The following is a 20,000-nucleotide window of genomic DNA, read 5'->3' as shown; positions in this document are numbered from 1 at the left end:
CATTCCACAACTTGGTAACAGCTGGAATAAAACTTCTAGAGTACTGCGTAGTATTGAGTCTTATGATGGAGAAGGCCTGGCTATTAGAATTAACTGCCTGCCTAGTATTACGAACAGGATAGAATTGTCCAGGGAGATCTGAATGTAAAGGATGGTCAGAGTTATGAAAAATCTTATGCAACATGCATAATGAACTAATTGATCGACGGTGCCAGAGATTAATATCTAGATCAGGAATAAGAAATTTAATAGACCGTAAGTTTCTGTCCAACAAATTAAGATGAGAATCAGCAGCTGAAGACCAGACAGGAGAACAATACTCAAAACAAGGTAGAATAAAAGAATTAAAACACTTCTTCAGAATAGATTGATCACCGAATATCTTAAAAGACTTTCTCAATAAGCCAATTTTTTGTGCAATTGAAGAAGACACAGACCTTATATGTTTCTCAAAAGTAAATTTGCTGTCAAGAATCACGCCTAAAATTTTGAAAGAGTCATACAAATTTAAAGAAACATTATCAATACTGAGATCCGGATGTTGAGGAGCCACCGTCCTTGACCTACTTACAATCATACTTTGAGTTTTGTTAGGATTCAACTTCATACCCCATAATTTGCACCATGAACTAATTTTAGCTAAATCTCTATTAAGGGATTCACCAACCCCAGATCTACATTCAGGGGATGGAATTGATGCAAAGAGAGTAGCATCATCTGCATATGCAACAAGCTTATTTTCTAGGCCAAACCACATGTCATGTGTATATAGTATGAAAAGTAATGGGCCAAGAACACTACCCTGTGGAACACCGGATATCACATTCCTATACTCACTATGGTGCCCATCAACAACAACTCTTTGAGATCTACTACTTAAAAAATCAATAATAATGCTAAGAAACGACCCACCCACTCCCAACTGTTTCAGTTTGAAAACAAGGGCCTCATGATTAACACGGTCAAAGGCAGCACTAAAATCAAGGCCAATCATACGAACTTCCCGACCACAATCAAGGGATTTCTGTACTGCATTGGAGATTGTAAGAAGGGCATCACATGCTCCAAGGCCTTTCCGAAAACCAAATTGCAAACTAGGGAATAGATGATTACCTTCAGCAAACCTATTAAGACGTTTTGCCAGAAGACGTTCAAAAACTTTAGATAATATGGGAGTTATGGAAATTGGGCGGTAATCAGTGGGACTTGAGCTACCACAAACACATTTACATAGAGGAGTAACATTACCAATTCTCCAACAAGTGCTAAAAGCTCCTCTTCTTGCTAACTTGCGTAAAATAACAGATAACTTTGGAGCTAAGAAATCTGCTGTCTTTATAAAAAACAAAGGAAAAATACCATTAGGGTCTACACCTCCATAAGCATCAAGGTCCATCAACAGAGCTTTAATCTCACGAGATCGAAAAGCTAAACTAGTTAGTTTAGCCTCAGGAAAACAGGAATGAGGAAGTTCAAGTTTTTCATTACTCTGTTTACTGTCAAAAACATCAGCCAAAAGGGTTGCCTTTTCCTTTGGACAGTGAGTGACTGAGCCATCTGGTTTAAGTAAAGGAGGAACTGTTGCATCTACACCAAAGAGTGCAGATTTAAGGGTAGACCACCATTTATGTTCCTGAGTTGTACCAGAGAGGGTTTCTTTTATGATTAAATTGTACTCCTTTTCAGTTGAGGCATAAACTCTCTGAGCAAAAGCTCGAAGCTGAGTATAGTTGTTCCAGGTCAAATCTGATCTGTTACCCTTCCAAAGGTGATAGGCCTCCTGCTTCTCCAAATAAGCACGTCTACAATCATCATTGAACCACGGTTTGTCCTTCAATCGGTACCTTAGCACACGAGAAGGGATACGCCTATCAATTATGTTGACTAGATTCTCATTCAAAGGGACAACAGGATCTACACTATTATATAATTGTGACCAATTCAAGCACAAAAGATCATGCAAAATCCCATTCCAGTCTGCTTGGGATTTCATATAAATTTTACAAGAATATGATATATCAGGGACAGGCTGCTCAGTCTTCACTAATAATGAAATCAAGGCATGATCAGAAGTCCCGACTGGAGAACCAACCTTACTAGTTATAACGCCAGGGGAGTCAGTGTATACGAGGTCCAAGCAATTACCAGACCTGTGAGTAGCTTCATTTATGATTTGCTCACAGCCTGATTCTGAGGCAAAGTCTAAAGCTCTTAAGCCATGGCGATCGGTAGGAGAGATAGAACTCAACCACTCCCTATGGTGAGCATTAAAATCACCAACAAAGACAAACGAAGCCTTTCTATCATCTTCTTGTATCTTAGCCATAATGGTAAGAAGACAATCAAAGATAGAATCATCCATGTCTGGATTCCGGTAGATTGAACACAAATAAAAGTTGTTATGCCTGCCACAAACTTTTATTACCTGAATCTCATGACATCCACATTGATAGCAGGACTTATGAGAAGCAGGGTACTCGGTCCTAATATACACCGCCATTCCCCTGGCCCTAGGAATGGAATCAAGTTTCAGCATTATTGGCTTCTTAAAACCAGTTATAAGGAGCTCAGATGAGTGCCTCATATTAGAAACCAAAGTTTCTGAGCACAAAAGAATATCATACTGTCTGGACGCAACTGTAAGGTCTCGGATATTTGCATGAAGACCACGAATATTGCAATACAGAAGACGACATTGACGAAATCTAGGACGTACTGGTCCCGGATTTTGCTCAATGTCTCCAGACAGCATAAGAATTAATAGAAATAAAAAAGAGACATCATACTTAAAAACTAGATTAACAAGAATTAAAACAAAAACAATATGTACAGAATAATAATAAAAGTGATTGATGATATCCATAGACTATAGTAAAGAGTCGGAAAAACTGGTCAACATGGAGGAGCCGATACACCATGCAAGGCTAAATACCCTCCAGGATAGCCACTTCAACTGAAGGGAGGACAGTAAAGATGGTTTTGAGAAGAAAAAATCAGAAAAAGGAAAAGACAACCTCTTGATAAACCACCAGGCATCCATGGCCCTTCTAATAAGCCTGCCCAACACACCATTTCAAAAAAACAAGAGGAAGAAAAAAAAATAAGATAGAATAGTGTGCCCGAGTGTACCCTCAAGCAAGAGAACTCTAACCCAAGACAGTGGAAGACCATGGTACAGAGGCTATGGCACTACCCAAGACTAGAGGACAATGGTTTAATTTTGGAGTGTCCTTCTCCTAGAAGAGCTGCTTACCATAGCTAAAGAGTCTCTTCTACCCTTACCAAGAGGAAAGTACACTGAACAAATTGCAGTGCAGTAAATTAACCCCTTGGTGAAGAAGTGTTAAGTATCTCATTGTTGTCAGATGTATGAGGAAAGACGAGAATATGTAAAGAATTGGCCAGACTATTCCGTGTAAGTGTAGGCAAAGAAAAAATAAGCCGTGACTAGAGAGAGGGGTCCAATGCAATACTGTCTGGCCAGTCAAAGGATCCAATATATATATATAAATAAATATATATATATATATATATATATATATATATATATATATATAAATATATATATATATATATATATATATATATATATATTTCTATCATATAATATATATATATACATATATATATATATATATATATATATATATATATATATATATATATATATATATACAGTATATATATATACATATATTATATATGTACATATATCATTTATATATATGTACATATATCATTTATATATATATATATATATATATATATATATATATATATATATATATATATATATATATATATATATATATATATATATATATATATATTATACAAACACGGGAACCGACTAGGGGCGATTCACATTGTACGGTTCGTTTTCGTAAGGATATGGTTCGTTTACGTTCCAGCAAAATGTCATTGCGTTCACACAATACGTTCCAGAACTTCCAGATACGTTCAGTCTGGATGCAGCTGCCGCTGCGGTATGGCACAAAAAAATGAATGACTCTAAAGCACCTCGTTAGAATATCATTACTTCTGGAAAATGCCAAGTGAAGAGGAAGTAGGAAGGAGAACACTGGAATCTTCTTTATAAACAATTACAAGACGATGAAACAGTTTTACTATTACTTTAGAATGTCAATATTTCAATTCAATTATTTAATTCAGAAAATTGGAGATGATCTGCTCAAAGCCAATACTATTCTGAGAGAGAGAGAGAGAGAGAGAGAGAGAGAGAGAGAGAGAGAGAGAGAGAGAGAGAGAGAGTGTGTGTGTGTGTGTGTTTCACCACGGAAGATACTGGCTGTTTGCCTCAGGTTAGTATTACCAAACTGTGTGTGCTACACAATCAAAATCATATTACATAAATATTATTATTCACTAAGCACAAATTATTTTTGTAGTAAATGACATTTACTACAAAAAAATAGTATTATTGATTAAACCTTTATTACACAAATAATAATAATAATAATAATAATAAAGAGAGTGAGACATTAAAAGATTATTCTGATACCTTCACTCTACTAACCTGTAATTGCTGAAGTAGCCGACAATTACTTAGAGTGTTAGTAAAAAGAAAAGTTCTTTCATATGTTCATTCCTCCCCAAACACAATGTGACGGAAACTGATACGTAGTATATAAGTTTCGTTCGTCAGTTTTTTTTTTTTTTTTTTTCTTTAACCGTACGAACGAAAGCCACACGAATGACGAACGATGACCGAACCGTATAATGTGAACAGCGTCTTTAGTTTCTATGTAATGATAATACATCGAGAGAGCCGTAAACGAACTGCACAGGGTGAATCGGCCCTGTACCGGAGAACACCATTTGCGCTTACAGAGCCAATTTAATTGATGTGCATTAAAACAGACAAGGTACATGTTGCAGTTACCTACTTCACCCTACGAGAGAGAGAGAGAGAGAGAGAGAGAGAGAGAGAGAGAGAGAGAGAGAGAGAGAGAGAGAGAGAGAGAGAGAGAGGAGAATTACTAATATATTCAGAACATGAAAATTAGAGGGAGGCAACTAAGTTAGCCCCTTAAGGAAACATTATTCGTTTAGAAAATATAGATCTTCCTTGCTCTTCATTTGGCCAAATACCTTCTATATTATTTTTGCCTTTTCTGCTCTAATAACCTTACGCATAGTTATTTACTTCCTGCTTTTTTTCTAATTTTCCTTTTAAGAAAATGGATAAAAGGAAATATAATACATGCAACTTTTGAAAGCTCTGGTTTTACGTATGTACTTAAAATAACGACTGTCCTATGAATACTTTTATTCATATTCCTAAAGTAGATTCTTGTGGGATTAAGATCATTCATGAGAGAGAGAGAGAGAGAGAGAGAGAGAGAGAGAGAGAGAGAGAGAGAGAGAGAGAGAGAGAGAGAGAGAGAGAGAGAGAGAGAGAGAGAGAGAGCGTTTCTTTGGTGGAACATTATCACTTCCAATTCGTCCTTAAAGTATGATCTGATATGTCCATAGTCAATGACTTGGTATTTTCTATAATTCCCAAATAATAAACGCATCTGGAAAGATTAAACGACAACAAAAACAGTAATAAGACTCAAAAAGGATATTCACCTGACGCAAAATAATCTTGTAGCTTGAGCAACCCTTTATTTTACCCTGAATGAAAGAGTTCGTAAGGCAACATGGATTGCATTAAAATGACAATTTGCTATAGTTATCCAGTCGGAAAATGTCTGGAGCAGTTAGCCACGAGTTAAAACTTTCCACGGGATTCGCATTTCAAATTCGGATTCCAAAACAGATTACCATGAAAATGTTGGGAATGACATTTCCACAGCTTCCTACCTGGATTCCATAAAATTTCGTGAATGTTTAAGTCATTCAGGAGGTACACACTTTTAAAAATTTCAGGTTCCCTGGCGAAATTGCCTTAACAGACTTTCAGAACAGATGTTGGCTATAGAATAGAACATTATATTTTGACTATGATCTAATTCTAACTTGCAGTAAGAATTATTGGATTTGTCCTCACCTCGCGAATGGCCAACCTTTTCAAAAAAAATTATGGAATAATTACATAATTGCATGTGTAATCTTTCCCTCCTAAATCTGGGTGAACACCATTTAATGTAATAATCGTACAAACTATATTAAACAGCCATAATGGTAATTTTAACTCCATCTATTGTTTATTTATGATGCTATCGAACAAAATATTTTATTCTAATCTTACTTTTCAAAGCATTAACTTATATGGGATAAATTGGCTTAATCATTAAAACCTAACACCAAAATGACTTGAAAAAATTCTAAACCTTTACAGAGTGAATAGTTTACCATATGGCACAAACATCAAAGGCCGTCTTACCTTGATATTCCTCCGCAGGTGATTACGCTGCTCGGGGCTCACCATATAAAACTCTCTGTTTTTCAGCAAACAGAATATGTGGGAATACACCACGATGATGACGACCGTTGGCCCAAAGAATATACACGTCCATATGATCCGAAACTGAGGAAGAAATATCAGAGATCAGTTCTGCAGATACACCGAGATGTGGGGCAGCGCAGTATCTAGCTTAGATGATATGTAAGAAACGTATTCAACATGAAAAGGAAAGTTAGGTAGGGGTGCGTGGGACAATATAAAGAGAAGGCAATTTTAAGGCAATTTGATCGCACAATCAAAGATGTAAGCCTAAATAAATCTATGACGAAATAGGAGTATCAATTAATGTAGACAATAATTATATATACATAAATAATTACAAACACATATATACAGTATATATGTATGCACAATGTGTTTAAGTATATATACATATACATATAAGATATACATATATATATATATATATATATATATATATATATATATATATATATATATATATATATATAAGAATATAAAAGTATATGTATATATACACGATACACAAATACATAATATATATATATTGTATATATATACGCATTACTCATATGAAATTCAAAATTAGAACACATCTACAAAGACTTCATAATCGTTGAGCGTATAACGCAGCAAACTGTATTTGGCAATAAAGGTACCATCTAATATACTGGCATAATGGCCTGGTTACTTTGTAATGGCCAGCCAACCCAGTATTGAAACAAATGGAGCCGACTCTAATTGTATTATATCTATTATCATTACTAGAACTACCCATCACCAGGTGCGAAAGGATGATGATATTTTTGAGTCGCGGGGAACTCAGGTAGCCGAAATGATTGAATACAGGTACATTCTACGAAAACAATTGCTCGAGAAATAATTTCTCGAACTATCAATTCCTCGAAAAAATATTTCTCGAAAGAAAATCTCTATTTTTGGAATGGTTATTATTCTATTTTTTTACCTTTGCTGTTAACGAGCTTTATTAGCCGATCGTTAAATGGTCATTAGTATTTTAAACAATGTTTACCATTTCTATTAACGAACACCAATAATCATTCATTATGATTATATTTTTTCCTATTTTAGTTTTTCTGGAAGTCTTGAACCCTCAAGATGGAATCAACATAATTATGCGGAGAGCGAAGAGAAAAAATATATGTTTAGACGGTTATCTATATATCAAGAACAAAACTAGGAACACAAATATATTGGAAACGCGATATGTGCAGGTAGGGCAGGGCATGAGTCGCCCGTTAAGACAATACCGCTGAGTTATTGGATTCTTTGATTGGCCAGACAGTACTACATTGGATCCTCTCTCTGGTTACGGCTTATTTTTTCTTTTCCTAGACATACACCGAATAGTCTCCTCTATTCTTTACACATTCTCCTCTGTCCTCATATACCCAACAACATTGAGATTACCAAACAATTCTTCTTCCCTCAAGGGGTTAACTGCTGCAATGTACTTGTCCAGGGGCTACTTTCCTCTTGGTAAGGGTAGAAGGGACTTTAACTATGGCAAGCAACTCTTCTAGAAAAAAGACACTCCAAAATCAAACTATTGTTCTCTAGTCTTGAGTAGTGCCATAGCCTCTCTATCATAGTCTTCCACTGTCTTGGGTTAGAGTTCTCTTACTTGAGGGTAAACTCGGGCACGGGTTTCTATCTTGTTTCTCTTCCCCTTGTGTTTTGGAAGTATTTATAGTTTATATATGATAGGTCTAATTTAATGTTGCTAATGTTCTTAGAATATCTTGTTTGAATTGTTTATTACTTCACTTGTAGTTTGTTCATTTTATTGTTTGCTTTCCTCACTGGGCTATTTCTCCCTGTTGGAACCCTTGGGTTCATAGCATCCTCCTTTTCCAACTAGGGTTGTAGCTTAACTTGTAATAATAATAATAATAATAATAATAATAATAATAACTTAAATGTTCAGCTCGTATTATCACTGTCGATGGTAGTACCCAAAACGAAAAAGATCACAACCATGCGGGAGACTGTGCTAAAATTGATGCTGCTAAGTCCAAAAAGAACATGATACAAACGCTCGAGATACACCACAATATATTTGTCAAGTGCTTCAATGGGAGTAAGTGGTTTTGTGGCTGCGAAGCGTCCTTCAGTAGCATATCAGTTATAAAAAAAAATTATATATATACGCGATATAAGAGCAAAGAAAATGATGGACCTGCTTTGCCCAATAGCCACCTCTGTCTTCCCATTCAGGAAGAGTTTACAAAAAACGATCAAAGGAGATTTATTCCTTGTTTGCGACTCTGGTCCCACACACGGTCGTATATTGATTTTTGCAACTCAGACTAATATATCATCAGGTTCAGAGAAATGGTATGCTGATGACACTTTTAAAACTGTACCTTGGATTTTTGTTCAGTTGTATACATACATGGTGTACTGTACACTCAGGTTGTATTACACCCTTCTTATGCACCCTACTAACAATCCCAAAGAAACCCGAAGAAACCTTCAAGAGATTCTTGAAGGTTATGAAAGAAAAATTCCAAACATTCCCGCCATTGGCAATAACGTCTGATATTGAACTTTCCATGGTTAATAAGGTTACTGAACAAGAATATCCAATGACTAAATGCCGTAGATGATGGTCAATAAGGTTACAGAACAAGAATAACCAACGACTAATTGCCGTGGGTGATGGGTAATAAAGTTACAGAACAAGAATATTCAATGACTAAATGCCGTAGATGATGGTTAAATAGGTTACAGAACAAAAATATATAATGACTAAATGCTGTGGGTGATGGTTAATAAGGTTACAGAAAAAGAATAACCAACGACTAAATCCGTGGGTGATGGTTAATAAGGTTACAGAACAAAAATAACCAACAACTAAATGCTGTAGGTGATGGTTAATAAGGTTACAGAACAAGAATATTAAATGACTAAATGCAGTGAGTGATGGTTAATAAGGTAACAGACCAAGAATATCCAATGACTAAATGCAGTGGATGATGGTTATTAAGGTTACAGAACAAGAATAACCAACGATTAAATGCCATGGGTGATGGTTAATAAGTTACAGAAGAAGAATAGCCAACGACTAAATGCCGTAGGTGATAGTTAATAAAGTTACAGAATAAGAATATCCAATGACTAATTGCCGAGGGAGATGGCAAATAAGGTAACAGAAGAATAACCAACAACTAAATGCCGTAGGTGATGGTTAATAAGGTTACAGAACAAGAATAAACCACCGACTAAATGCTGTAGGTGATGATGGTTAATAAGGTTACAGAACAAGAATATCCAATGACTACAGGCCGTGGATGATGGTTCATAAGGTTACAAAACCAGAATATCCAATGACTAAATGCCGTGGATGATGGTTAATAAGGTTACAGAACAAGAATAACAAATGACTAAATGCCGTAGGTGATGGTTAATAAGGTTACAGAACAAGAATATCCAATGACTAAATGTCGTGAGTGATGGTTAATAAAGTTACAGAACAAGAATAACCAACGACTAAATGTTGTTAGTGATGGTTAATAAGGTTACAGAACAAGATTATCCAATGACTGAAGGCCGGGGGTGATGGTTAATAAGGTTACAGAACAAGAATAACCAACGACTAAATGCCGTAACTGATGGTTAATAAGGTTACAGAATAAGAATATCCAATGACTTAAAGGCAGTGGGTGATGGTTAATAAGGTTACAGAAAAAGAATATCCAATGACAAAATACCGTGGGTGATGGTTAATAGAGTTTACAGACAAAAGAATATCCAATGACTGAAGGCCGTGGGTGATGGTTAATAAGGTTACAGAACAAGAATATCCAAGGACTAAATACCGTGGATGATAAGATCATAGAACAAGAATATCCAATGACTAAATGCCATGGGCGATAATTAATAAGGTTACAGAACAAGAATAACCAACGACTAAATTCTGTAGGTGATGGTTAATAAGGTTACAGAAAAAAGAATAACCAACAACTAAAGGCCGTGGGTGATGGTTGAAAAGCTTACAGAACAAGAATATCTAATGACTAAATGTTGTGGGTGATGGTTAATAAGGTTACAGAACGAGAATAACCAACGACTAATGCCATAGGTGATGGTTAATAAGGTTACAAAACAAGAATATCCAATTACTAAATGCCGTGGGTGAGGGTTAATAAGATTACAGAACAAGAATATCCAATGACTAAAGGCCGTGGGTGATGGTTGAAAAGGTTACCGATCAAGAATAACCAATGACTAAATGCCATATGTGATGGTTAATAAGGTTACAGAACAAGAATATCCAATAACTAAATACCGTGGGTGATGGTTAATAAGGTTACACAACAAGAATAACAAACGACTAAATACCGTAGGTGATGATTAATAAGGTTACAGAATAAGAATATCCAATGACCAAATGGCGGGGGTGATGGTTAATAAAGTTACAGAACAAAAATAACCAACGACTAAATGCCGTAGGTGATGGTTAATAAGGTTACACAACAAGAATATCTACTGACTTAAAGGCTGTGGGTGATGGTTAATAAGGTTACAGAATAAGAATATCCAATGACTATATGCCGTGGGTGATGGTTAATAAGGTTACACAACAAGAATAACCAATGACTAAAGGCCGTGGGTGATGGTCAATAAAGTTAGAGAACAAGAATACCCAATGACTAAAGGCCCTGGGTGATGGTTAATAAGGTTACAGAACAAGAATACCCAATGACTAAAGGCCGTGGGTGATGGTTAATAATGTTACAGTACAAGAATATCTAATGACTAAATGCCGTAGGTGATGGTTAATAAGGTTACAAAACGAAAATAACCAACGACTAATGCTATAGGTGATGGTTAATAAGGTTACAGGACAAGAATTATCCAATTACTAAATGCCGTGAGTGAGGGTTAATAAGATTACAGAACAAGAATATGCAATGACTAAAGGCCGTGGGTGATGGTTGATAAGGTTACAGATCAAAAATAACCAATGACTAAATGCTATATGTGATGGTTAATAAGGTTACAGAACAAGAATATCCAATAACTAAATACCGTGGGTGATGGTTAATAAGGTTACAGAACAAGAATAACAAAGGACTAAATGCCGTAGGTGATGTTTAATAAGGTTACAGAATAAGAATATCCAATGACCAAATGGCGGGGGTGATGGTTGATAAAGTTACAGAACAAGAATAACCAACGACTAAATGCCGTAGGTGATGGTTAGTAAGGTTACACAACAAGAATATCTACTGACTTAAAGGCCGTGGGTGATGGTTAATAAAGGTTACAGAACAAGAATATCCAATGACTATATGCTGTGGGTGATGGTTAATAAGGTTACAGAACAAGAATAACCAATGACTAATGGCCGTGGGTGATGGTTAATAAGGTTACACAACAAGAATATCTGTTGACTTAAAGGCCGTGGGTGATGGTTAATAAGGTTACAGAACAAGAATATCCAATGACTATATGCTGTAGGTGATGGTTAATAAGGTTACACAACAAGAATAACCAATGACTAAAGGCCGTGGGTGATGTTCAATAAAGTTACAGAACAAGAATACCCAATGATTAACGGCTGTAGGTGATGGTTAATAAGGTTACAGATCAAGAATACCCAATGACTAAATGCCGTGGGTGATGGTTAATAAGGTTACAGAACGAGAATAACCAATGACTAATGCCATAGGTGATGGTTAATAAGGTTACAGAACAAGAATTATCCAATTAGTAAATGCTGTGGGTGAGGGTTAATAAGATTACAGAACAAGAATATCCAATGACTAAAGGCCGTGGGTGATGGTTAATAAGGTTACAGAACAAGAATATCCAATGACTAAAGGCCGTGGGTGATGGTTGATAAGGTTACAGATCAAGAATAACCAATGACTAAATGCTGTAGGTGATGGTTAATAAGGTTACAGAACGAGAATAACCAACAACTAATGCCATAGGTGATGGTTAATAAGGTTACAAAACAAGAATTATCCAATTAGTAAATGCTGTGGGTGAGGGTTAATAAGATTACAGAACAAGAATATCCAATGACTAAAGGCCGTGGGTGATGGTTAATAAGGTTACAGAACGAGAATAACCAATGACTAATGCCATAGGTGATGGTTAATAAGGTTACAGAACAAGAATTATCCAATTAGTAAATGCTGTGGGTGAGGGTTAATAAGATTACAGAACAAGAATATCCAATGACTAAAGGCCGTGGGTGATGGTTAATAAGGTTACAGAACAAGAATAACAAACGACTAAATGCCGTAGGTGATGATTAATAAGGTTACAGAATAAGAATATCCATTGACCAAATGGCGGGGGTGATGGTTGATAAAGTTACAGAACAAGAATAACCAACGACTAAATGCCGTAGGTGATGGTTAATAAGGTTACACAACAAGAATATCTACTGACTTAAAGGCCGTGGGTGATGGTTAATAAGGTTACAGAACAAGAATATCCAATGACTATATGCCGTGGGTGATGGTTAATAAGGTTACAGAACAAGAATAACCAATGACTAAAGGCCGTGGGTGATGGTTAATAAGGTTACACAACAAGAATACCCAATGACTAAAGGCTGTGGGTGATGGTTAATAAGGTTACAGAACAAGAATATCCAATGACTAAATGGCGGGGGTGATGGTTAATAAAGTTACAGAACAAGAATAACCAACGACTAAATGCCGTCGGTGATGGTTAATAAGGTTACACAACTAGAATATCTACTGACTTAAAGGCCGTGGGTGATGGTTAATAAGGTTACACAACAAGAATAACCAGTGACTAAAGGCCGTGGGTGATGGTCAATAAGGTTACAGATCAAGAATACCCAATGACTAAAGGCTGTGGGTGATGGTCAATAAGGTTACAGAACAAGAATATCTAATGACTAAATGCCATATGTGATGGTTAATAAGGTTACAGAACGAGAATAACCAATGACTAATGCCATAGGTGATGGTTAATAAGGTTACAGAACAAGAATATCTACTGACTTAAAGGCCGTGGGTGATGGTTAATAAGGTTACAGAACAAGAATATCCAATGACTATATGCCGTGGGTGATGGTTAATAAGGTTACAGAACAAGAATAACCAATGACTAAAGGCCGTGGGTGATGGTTAATAAGGTTACACAACAAGAATATCTACTGTCTCAAAGGCCGGGGGTGATGGTTAATAAGGTTACACAACAAGAATAACCAATGACTAAAGGCTGTAGATGATGGTCAATAAGGTTACAGAACAAGAGTACCTAATGACTAAAGGCTGTAGGTGATAGTTAATAAGGTTAGAGATCAAGAATACCCAATGACTGAATGCCGTGGGTGATAGTTAATGAGGTTACAAAACAAGAATAACCAACGACTAAATGCCGTAGGTGATGGTTAATAAGGTTACAGAACAAGAATATCTAATACTAAAGGCCGTCGGTGATAGCTAATAAGGTTACAGAACAAGAATATCTAATGAATATATATCGTGGGTGATGGTTAATAAGGTTACAGAACAAGAATATCCAATGACTAAAGGCCATGGGTGATGGTTAAGAAGGTTACAGAATAAATGCCATGTTTTTTTTTTTTATTTCTGTCAAAAACCTTATTGAAAAATTCAAGAAAATGGCCTCAAGGTATTGAGCCGCACCAATGCTGAATTTGGTCTCAAGGTTCGTCTCTCATCTGTGTTGGCATTTATACCTGTCATCAATGTTGTGGAAGCATTTGAAAATATATCTGGAATTGATTTTTTTTTTTCTTATGAACTTGGAAGTAGGGTGGAATGTTTTGAAGAGATATGAATTGGCGGTCCGTATAGAAATAACCGTAGATATGCTCCTTTGTTTAAGCATGAATTATGGAACTTTTTTTTCAATATATCACGGAAGGAATGCTAAAGACAAACAACGAAGTTAAAGGGTAGCGTAACAGTTTCGTACATCAATTAAGTTTATTTGGAAATTTATAGATGGACTAGAAAAAGAAAAATGTATCCAAGAGTTACAAATAAAGCAATATTTCGGAGGTGTTAGTACAGCTTTTGGCCGAAAAAATGACCGTGGATGTACAATAATACTACAGAACATGTTAGTCAGGTCAAAATACAGTTTAACCCTCAAAAAATTACTACAAAAGGTTTCTTCAATGACTTATTCCCAACCGATTCAAATTCATGTACGTTCACATCGGGCCCTGCCACTATTCCACTGACCAGTTTTCTCCGAGTAGAATCAGATGGGAAGAGTAATCAGGCTGCAAGCTTTATCCTTATTTTCTTGAAATCAGATGCATCTCTTGATGAGCACTTCAGTTGAGTCTTTATGTTGCGAATTTGAAGTATAGGTCAGGTCTGTGAAATCCTGCATCACACTTTTATATTCAGACGTTACTGTTGCGGATAGGGTCTAAATGTTTCACGTGTCCTCAGTCATCCCATTGTCATGAGTTAGACCACCAGTGCTCTTCAGAGACCTCATCAACGTTTGATCAATGACAAGATCACTACTAAACCATGTCCAGAACTGATTGCTCCTACGAACAATGTGAAAACCATCAAGGAACTTTCTATAAATGTCTTGGTGCTCTTCCTCCAGGTTGCTCATTTGCTGTAAGTAGTAATAAATAGATTACAGGTAACTGAAGTGTCGATCTGAGGGAAAGAAAGTTAGGCAATTGGACATTGCCTGCAAATGCCTTAATCAAGACCCAGTATGATTTGCCTTGATTAACAGTCTTGCCATGCCAGCCATACGCTGATAATTCGTCCAGAACTGGCTGGTCTTTGAGGTCTGAGCAAGCTCAGATTTCTTCTTTGTTACTGTCTCGAGTTGGATCAAAACCTCAGAACAAGCAGCATCTCCTAGAGTCATCATTCCACAAAGAAGGAAGGAGTACAATTCCTTGGCTTGATTTAGCAGTTTTTCAATTTTGGCATTGTCTTTGGCCATTTCAGCTATAAGTTGGATATGCAGGCACTTGTCATCAAGATGATGGACCAGCAAAAGCCCTCTGTACAAATTTCCCTGTCATCATGTGCACAGCTGCGTGTTCTCCACAAACAGTCTCAAGTATGCTTTTGAGACCAGTCCGTTCCTTGAGAGTTCTTGTGGCTCCTATTAAGTTCATAAGTATATGGGAACACCACAACATTAAAACAATGCCTTTCAGGTGACTATTTTGTGGCACATCAATGATGAAATCGAAAGCCTTGGTTAGAATATGTTCATTTTTGACACCATATTGTTTTTTTATTGCTTAATATATTTCTATGATCTTAATCAGTATTCTGCCCCTAAAACCTAGGAATAGACACCAAGATCATCAATTTTGAGTTGATAGTTTTATAGTTATGATCATTAAGATGTTTTAGCGACCATCTTGAACGCCATATTAAAAAAATAAACTTTTCTGGGGCTCTACTTTGGTAAACTTTTAGCATCTTATAAAGTACACTAAACTATCAAAGTCAGTTGAGAAACCCTTTGTAGAAATTTTTTGGGGTTGATGGAGTATATTCCATATATTGACATGACTACTGTAACATAGTATGACGAAGAAAGGAATGTGGAGGGATATCCAAGAAGTGTTCATTGCTTGAGTAAATTTTTGGCAATAATACACTTTTATTCTTTTACTTTTTAAACCTTTTTACTTATGTAAACTAAAAAGATTAATTTTCAAAAACATGTTTTATTTAAAGTATGGAAATGAACAATAATAAAAGAAACTTCCAATAAACCTATATTGTCCTTGAAAGGCATATAACTCAAAAGCCAATATCTATTCTTTTAATGGCCATTAGCGTTCTCAACAATATTTTCGAGCAATATGACTTTCCAGGAATTGATAGCTCGTGAGAATACTTTTTCGAGCAGTTGCTTTTGACGAATTTACCGTCGATCAAATCATTTCGAGAAATTTACCTCACACCTTTAAAATTAGGCAAATAAGCATCTCATTAACTTACTAATATTGGTTGTGATGATATTTTTTTTTTTTTGCATTTCAAATTCATACTTTAGGGGAAGTTTATGTATCGCAAATTCGCACTTTAGGTAGATTTTATGTATCGCAAATTCACACTTAATATGTATCGAAAATTCAAATGGTTATCTATTTTATAAAATCCTTATCAATCATTATGAGAATAATTGTTATAATCAGGAATGTACAGTATATGTTCCCATATATTGAAAATAAATTACTTACAGTTAGGCCAATATGATAGAAGTCATTCGTCTGGCATCTCAATGACTGATAGCCCTGATTTGGAACGACGGAGAATCCAACGAACATACCAATTACTGAAAATATAAACAAACAGATTATTCACCGAGAGAGAGAGAGAGAGAGAGAGAGAGAGAGAGAGAGAGAGAGAGAGAGAGAGAGAGAGAGATTTATACATTTTTTTTCAACATTATACATTAAAATTCAAAATTTCATGGTATAAGTTGAACATCTTCATATTGATTACTAAATAATTCTAATTACAAGGAATTGGTAAATGCCAATTTTATCAAATATTTGATTATTCAAGACTTCCCTTAAAGAATAGCTCAGAAGCCAAGGACCTGTTACCTCTCAAGTCACCCAGATAATTCCTACCTTTGAAATCTCAAATCCTTCACTCAAAGTAAAATTAAGGAAGAAAAGACAAGTATTCATACATACATATATATATATATATATATATATATATATATATATATATATATATATTACAGGAAACTGGGTAATTTGCTTTTACTAGTATCTACAACATAATCTTGTGCTTGATGGATTTGGCCAGCTCTGTAAGAGTCAAGTTTGACCCATTGGGGTTGTTAATCTCCTCGTATTAATAACAGAACAATAATTGTTCAGTATGGACAGTTTTATGCTTAATTTTCCAAATAACTGATCCATTTGAAAATACGAAGAACTTCCACTATCAATAATCTGGAACAAGGGACCTCAAAAATTTTAACAAGTCTATCATCTCATACAAACAGTCCATTTATCCACTCGAAAGTTTTTCAATAAGGCTAAAGAATGACATGAAAACTACTAGGCTATCCCAACCACATTCCTTAGTAATCACCCAATTTAAAACCACAACGTTCATCAAGATTTACAACAAAATTTAGGACCATTGCAAGTTGCATTTCACATCTCTAAGCCTAGTGTTTAATTGAAAATAAGAAGAAAAGCCTGGGAAAGATTTTTAGATACAACGCGTTTGAATATATCCATAAGGAGAATTTTGTTTTAGGTATTTTTCTATACCATAATGTTGATATGTTTTTCGTTAACTTCATGTTTTCAATCATATTTCTCTTATACCTTTTCATACAGGCATTCTATGACAAAGAAACTTTGTCAACGATTAATGGCAATCAGGAATGTTTGAGCACTCAGGATGATTTTGAAAATTTATGTAGCCTTTCGAAATATTTATTGATTTTTTCGCCAAGCTTAATTCCATATCGTATATCCAGACCAAAAGAAAGTGGTGTGAATCCAGAAATAGAATAGAAGGTAAATTTAAAATCCTGAAAAAAACCATATGTAATAATTTAGGAATGAACTTGGTAATTGGATCTAGTTCATGGATTTGGTATATATAGCCCATTGCTAAGGCCTATGAGGCCATTCAGCACCCAAGTGTATCTAAGGTAAAAACCTAAAGTTACCCGGAGATAAAAGGAGGACGAGTCATGATGGAAAAAAAAGGAAGCTTGAATGAAGATAAAGTATGATATAAAGCAAATGTAGCTATACTCAATGCAGAGAGAAAAGGTCTGTCTATAGGGCAGGAGACATGGTTCTAAACGGTTCCCCCACTGAAGCCACAGATCACCGGCTTGGCTTCTTTCTCCAAGTCCACTCTACCTCCTTACTGGTGCAAGGGTTTGTCGTATCCCATGGGCATCAGATGTTAATTTTTGGCACCATGCATATTTTTGTTCAATAATGTATTGTGAATGAAAAAAAAAAATGGTGCCATTTTTTTCTGGCACTTTTAAGTTATTTTTCAGCACCATTTGTGAACCGTACTCTAATTTTTAATTTTTTAGATAAATTCTGTTTGGTAAATTTCCAATTTGTTTTCTTCATAAACCTGGCCATGTAACATATCAAATGAAAAGTGGCGATCTCTAGATTAAGATTATGATATCAATGTATTGATTTATGAGTATTCTATTATTTTACAGGCATGCAGATAGGTGGTACCTGGCGTGCTCTGTGCATTTGATATAAATGTTTTTATGACCCAATCTGATATACTGGTATTGTAATAATTGTGCTAACAATTTTTCTTCAGGATCCGACGTTATATGCTTAATTATGATGCTTCCATTAGTTAATATAAAAATAGGACCTACAAACTATTCTATCGATAAGTATTCTGCTTCAGGTATTGTAGTAAGATCAATTGAGGGCTACAATTATGAACTGTCCTGTTGCTGTGCTATCGTCGAACATTCCTATCTTAGTGATGGAATCTGTGCTTAATGTTAACTGCTATGTGTAAACTTTCCATATAACACTCAGATGACATGTATGACTCAAAAGCTTGTCCATCTAGCACGACACTGCCCATTGTCTTCAAAAATTTTGTAACATGTCAAAAGTTAGGAAGCAAAATGGTTCAGCAACCACGAACTGTTTCACTTGAAAATTATAGGGTCAAATCAAGGACACTGCATGGGGATCAGCAGGGCATCACACTCAATGGTCGTCTTTCAGATGAAGTAATGCAAATGGCAGGAGTCTTAGCTTCGTAGCGAACAAAGCACCACGAACTATCCCAACCCAAAACAACGACATGAATGCAACATCCTAAAAATGAAATCAGTGATAATAGGGTACAATCCATTCCAACAGAAAGATCTATGTCTCAGGAACTTTACCACGAAAACAGTGATGCCAGATCCTATTCAACGAGATATTCTGTAGAGTTTAACTATTTGCCAAGAGTGCTACACAAGATTTGTCAAAGAACGCATTGTCGGTCCCAAAAATCTCTGGGGAAAAAAGGGGGAAATTGAAATTGTTAAACGGAACAGATGTCTTCATAAGTTTGAAGATCAGCATTCCTATGAAAGAGCTTGAGCTGGAACAAACACTGTCTCTTTGCAGGACTGCTAATAATTGCACGTCCACAGGAAGAACTCTATCTGCAAGACCTTATTGGGCGTTATGAATTTTCCTGTGTCCCTATGTCCCTTTTTGCCTAGATGGATAATTGCTCCCATGGGCAGACAAGAGCAAACTCGTGGCTTTACTGGAGTTACTGAGTTCATCTGAAACACCAACTACCTTCACCGACTGAGAACACAAACGATCTACATTTGAAGACACTTAGCACAGAAGATGTAGATGTTTCACTGCTTGTGACACTAGAAACCAATCGAAAGGCAATCATATTTGATGGCATAGTAAACAGATCAACAAATCAAAACACGTCTTGGGATAGCCCAAGCTTTCGTCAGAGCAATTGATAACGAAGCTCAAAACTACTCTCGTTGTAAATGTTGTTTTTGATCGCTACAAAATTGAGAAATCAATGAAGACAAGAACAAGGAATTGTAGGCAAGGGAGGCATGG

At 35.8% G+C, this 20,000-nt stretch overlaps 1 protein-coding gene across 2 annotated transcripts in view; it reads right to left on the bottom strand.

The window, feature by feature from the left end:
- The window catches only part of LOC137654182 (trace amine-associated receptor 3-like), a 307,240-nt gene that overhangs the window by 44,841 nt on the left and 242,399 nt on the right, over window positions 1-20,000 (bottom strand). For both annotated transcript variants that reach the window (XM_068387831.1, XM_068387823.1), the window contains exons 6-7: window positions 16,620-16,714; window positions 6,353-6,496 (exon numbers count right to left, since the gene is read on the bottom strand). In XM_068387831.1, the coding sequence (XP_068243932.1) occupies window positions 6,353-6,496; window positions 16,620-16,714 (239 nt within the window). The remainder of the gene's footprint in view (window positions 1-6,352; window positions 6,497-16,619; window positions 16,715-20,000) is intronic.

Source organism: Palaemon carinicauda, chromosome 1 (genome assembly GCF_036898095.1).
Source record: "Palaemon carinicauda isolate YSFRI2023 chromosome 1, ASM3689809v2, whole genome shotgun sequence".
NCBI classification, from domain to species: domain Eukaryota; kingdom Metazoa; phylum Arthropoda; class Malacostraca; order Decapoda; family Palaemonidae; genus Palaemon; species Palaemon carinicauda.
The sequence above is the reverse complement of the archived record's forward strand: the minus strand, read 5'-3'. Positions and strand labels throughout refer to the sequence as shown.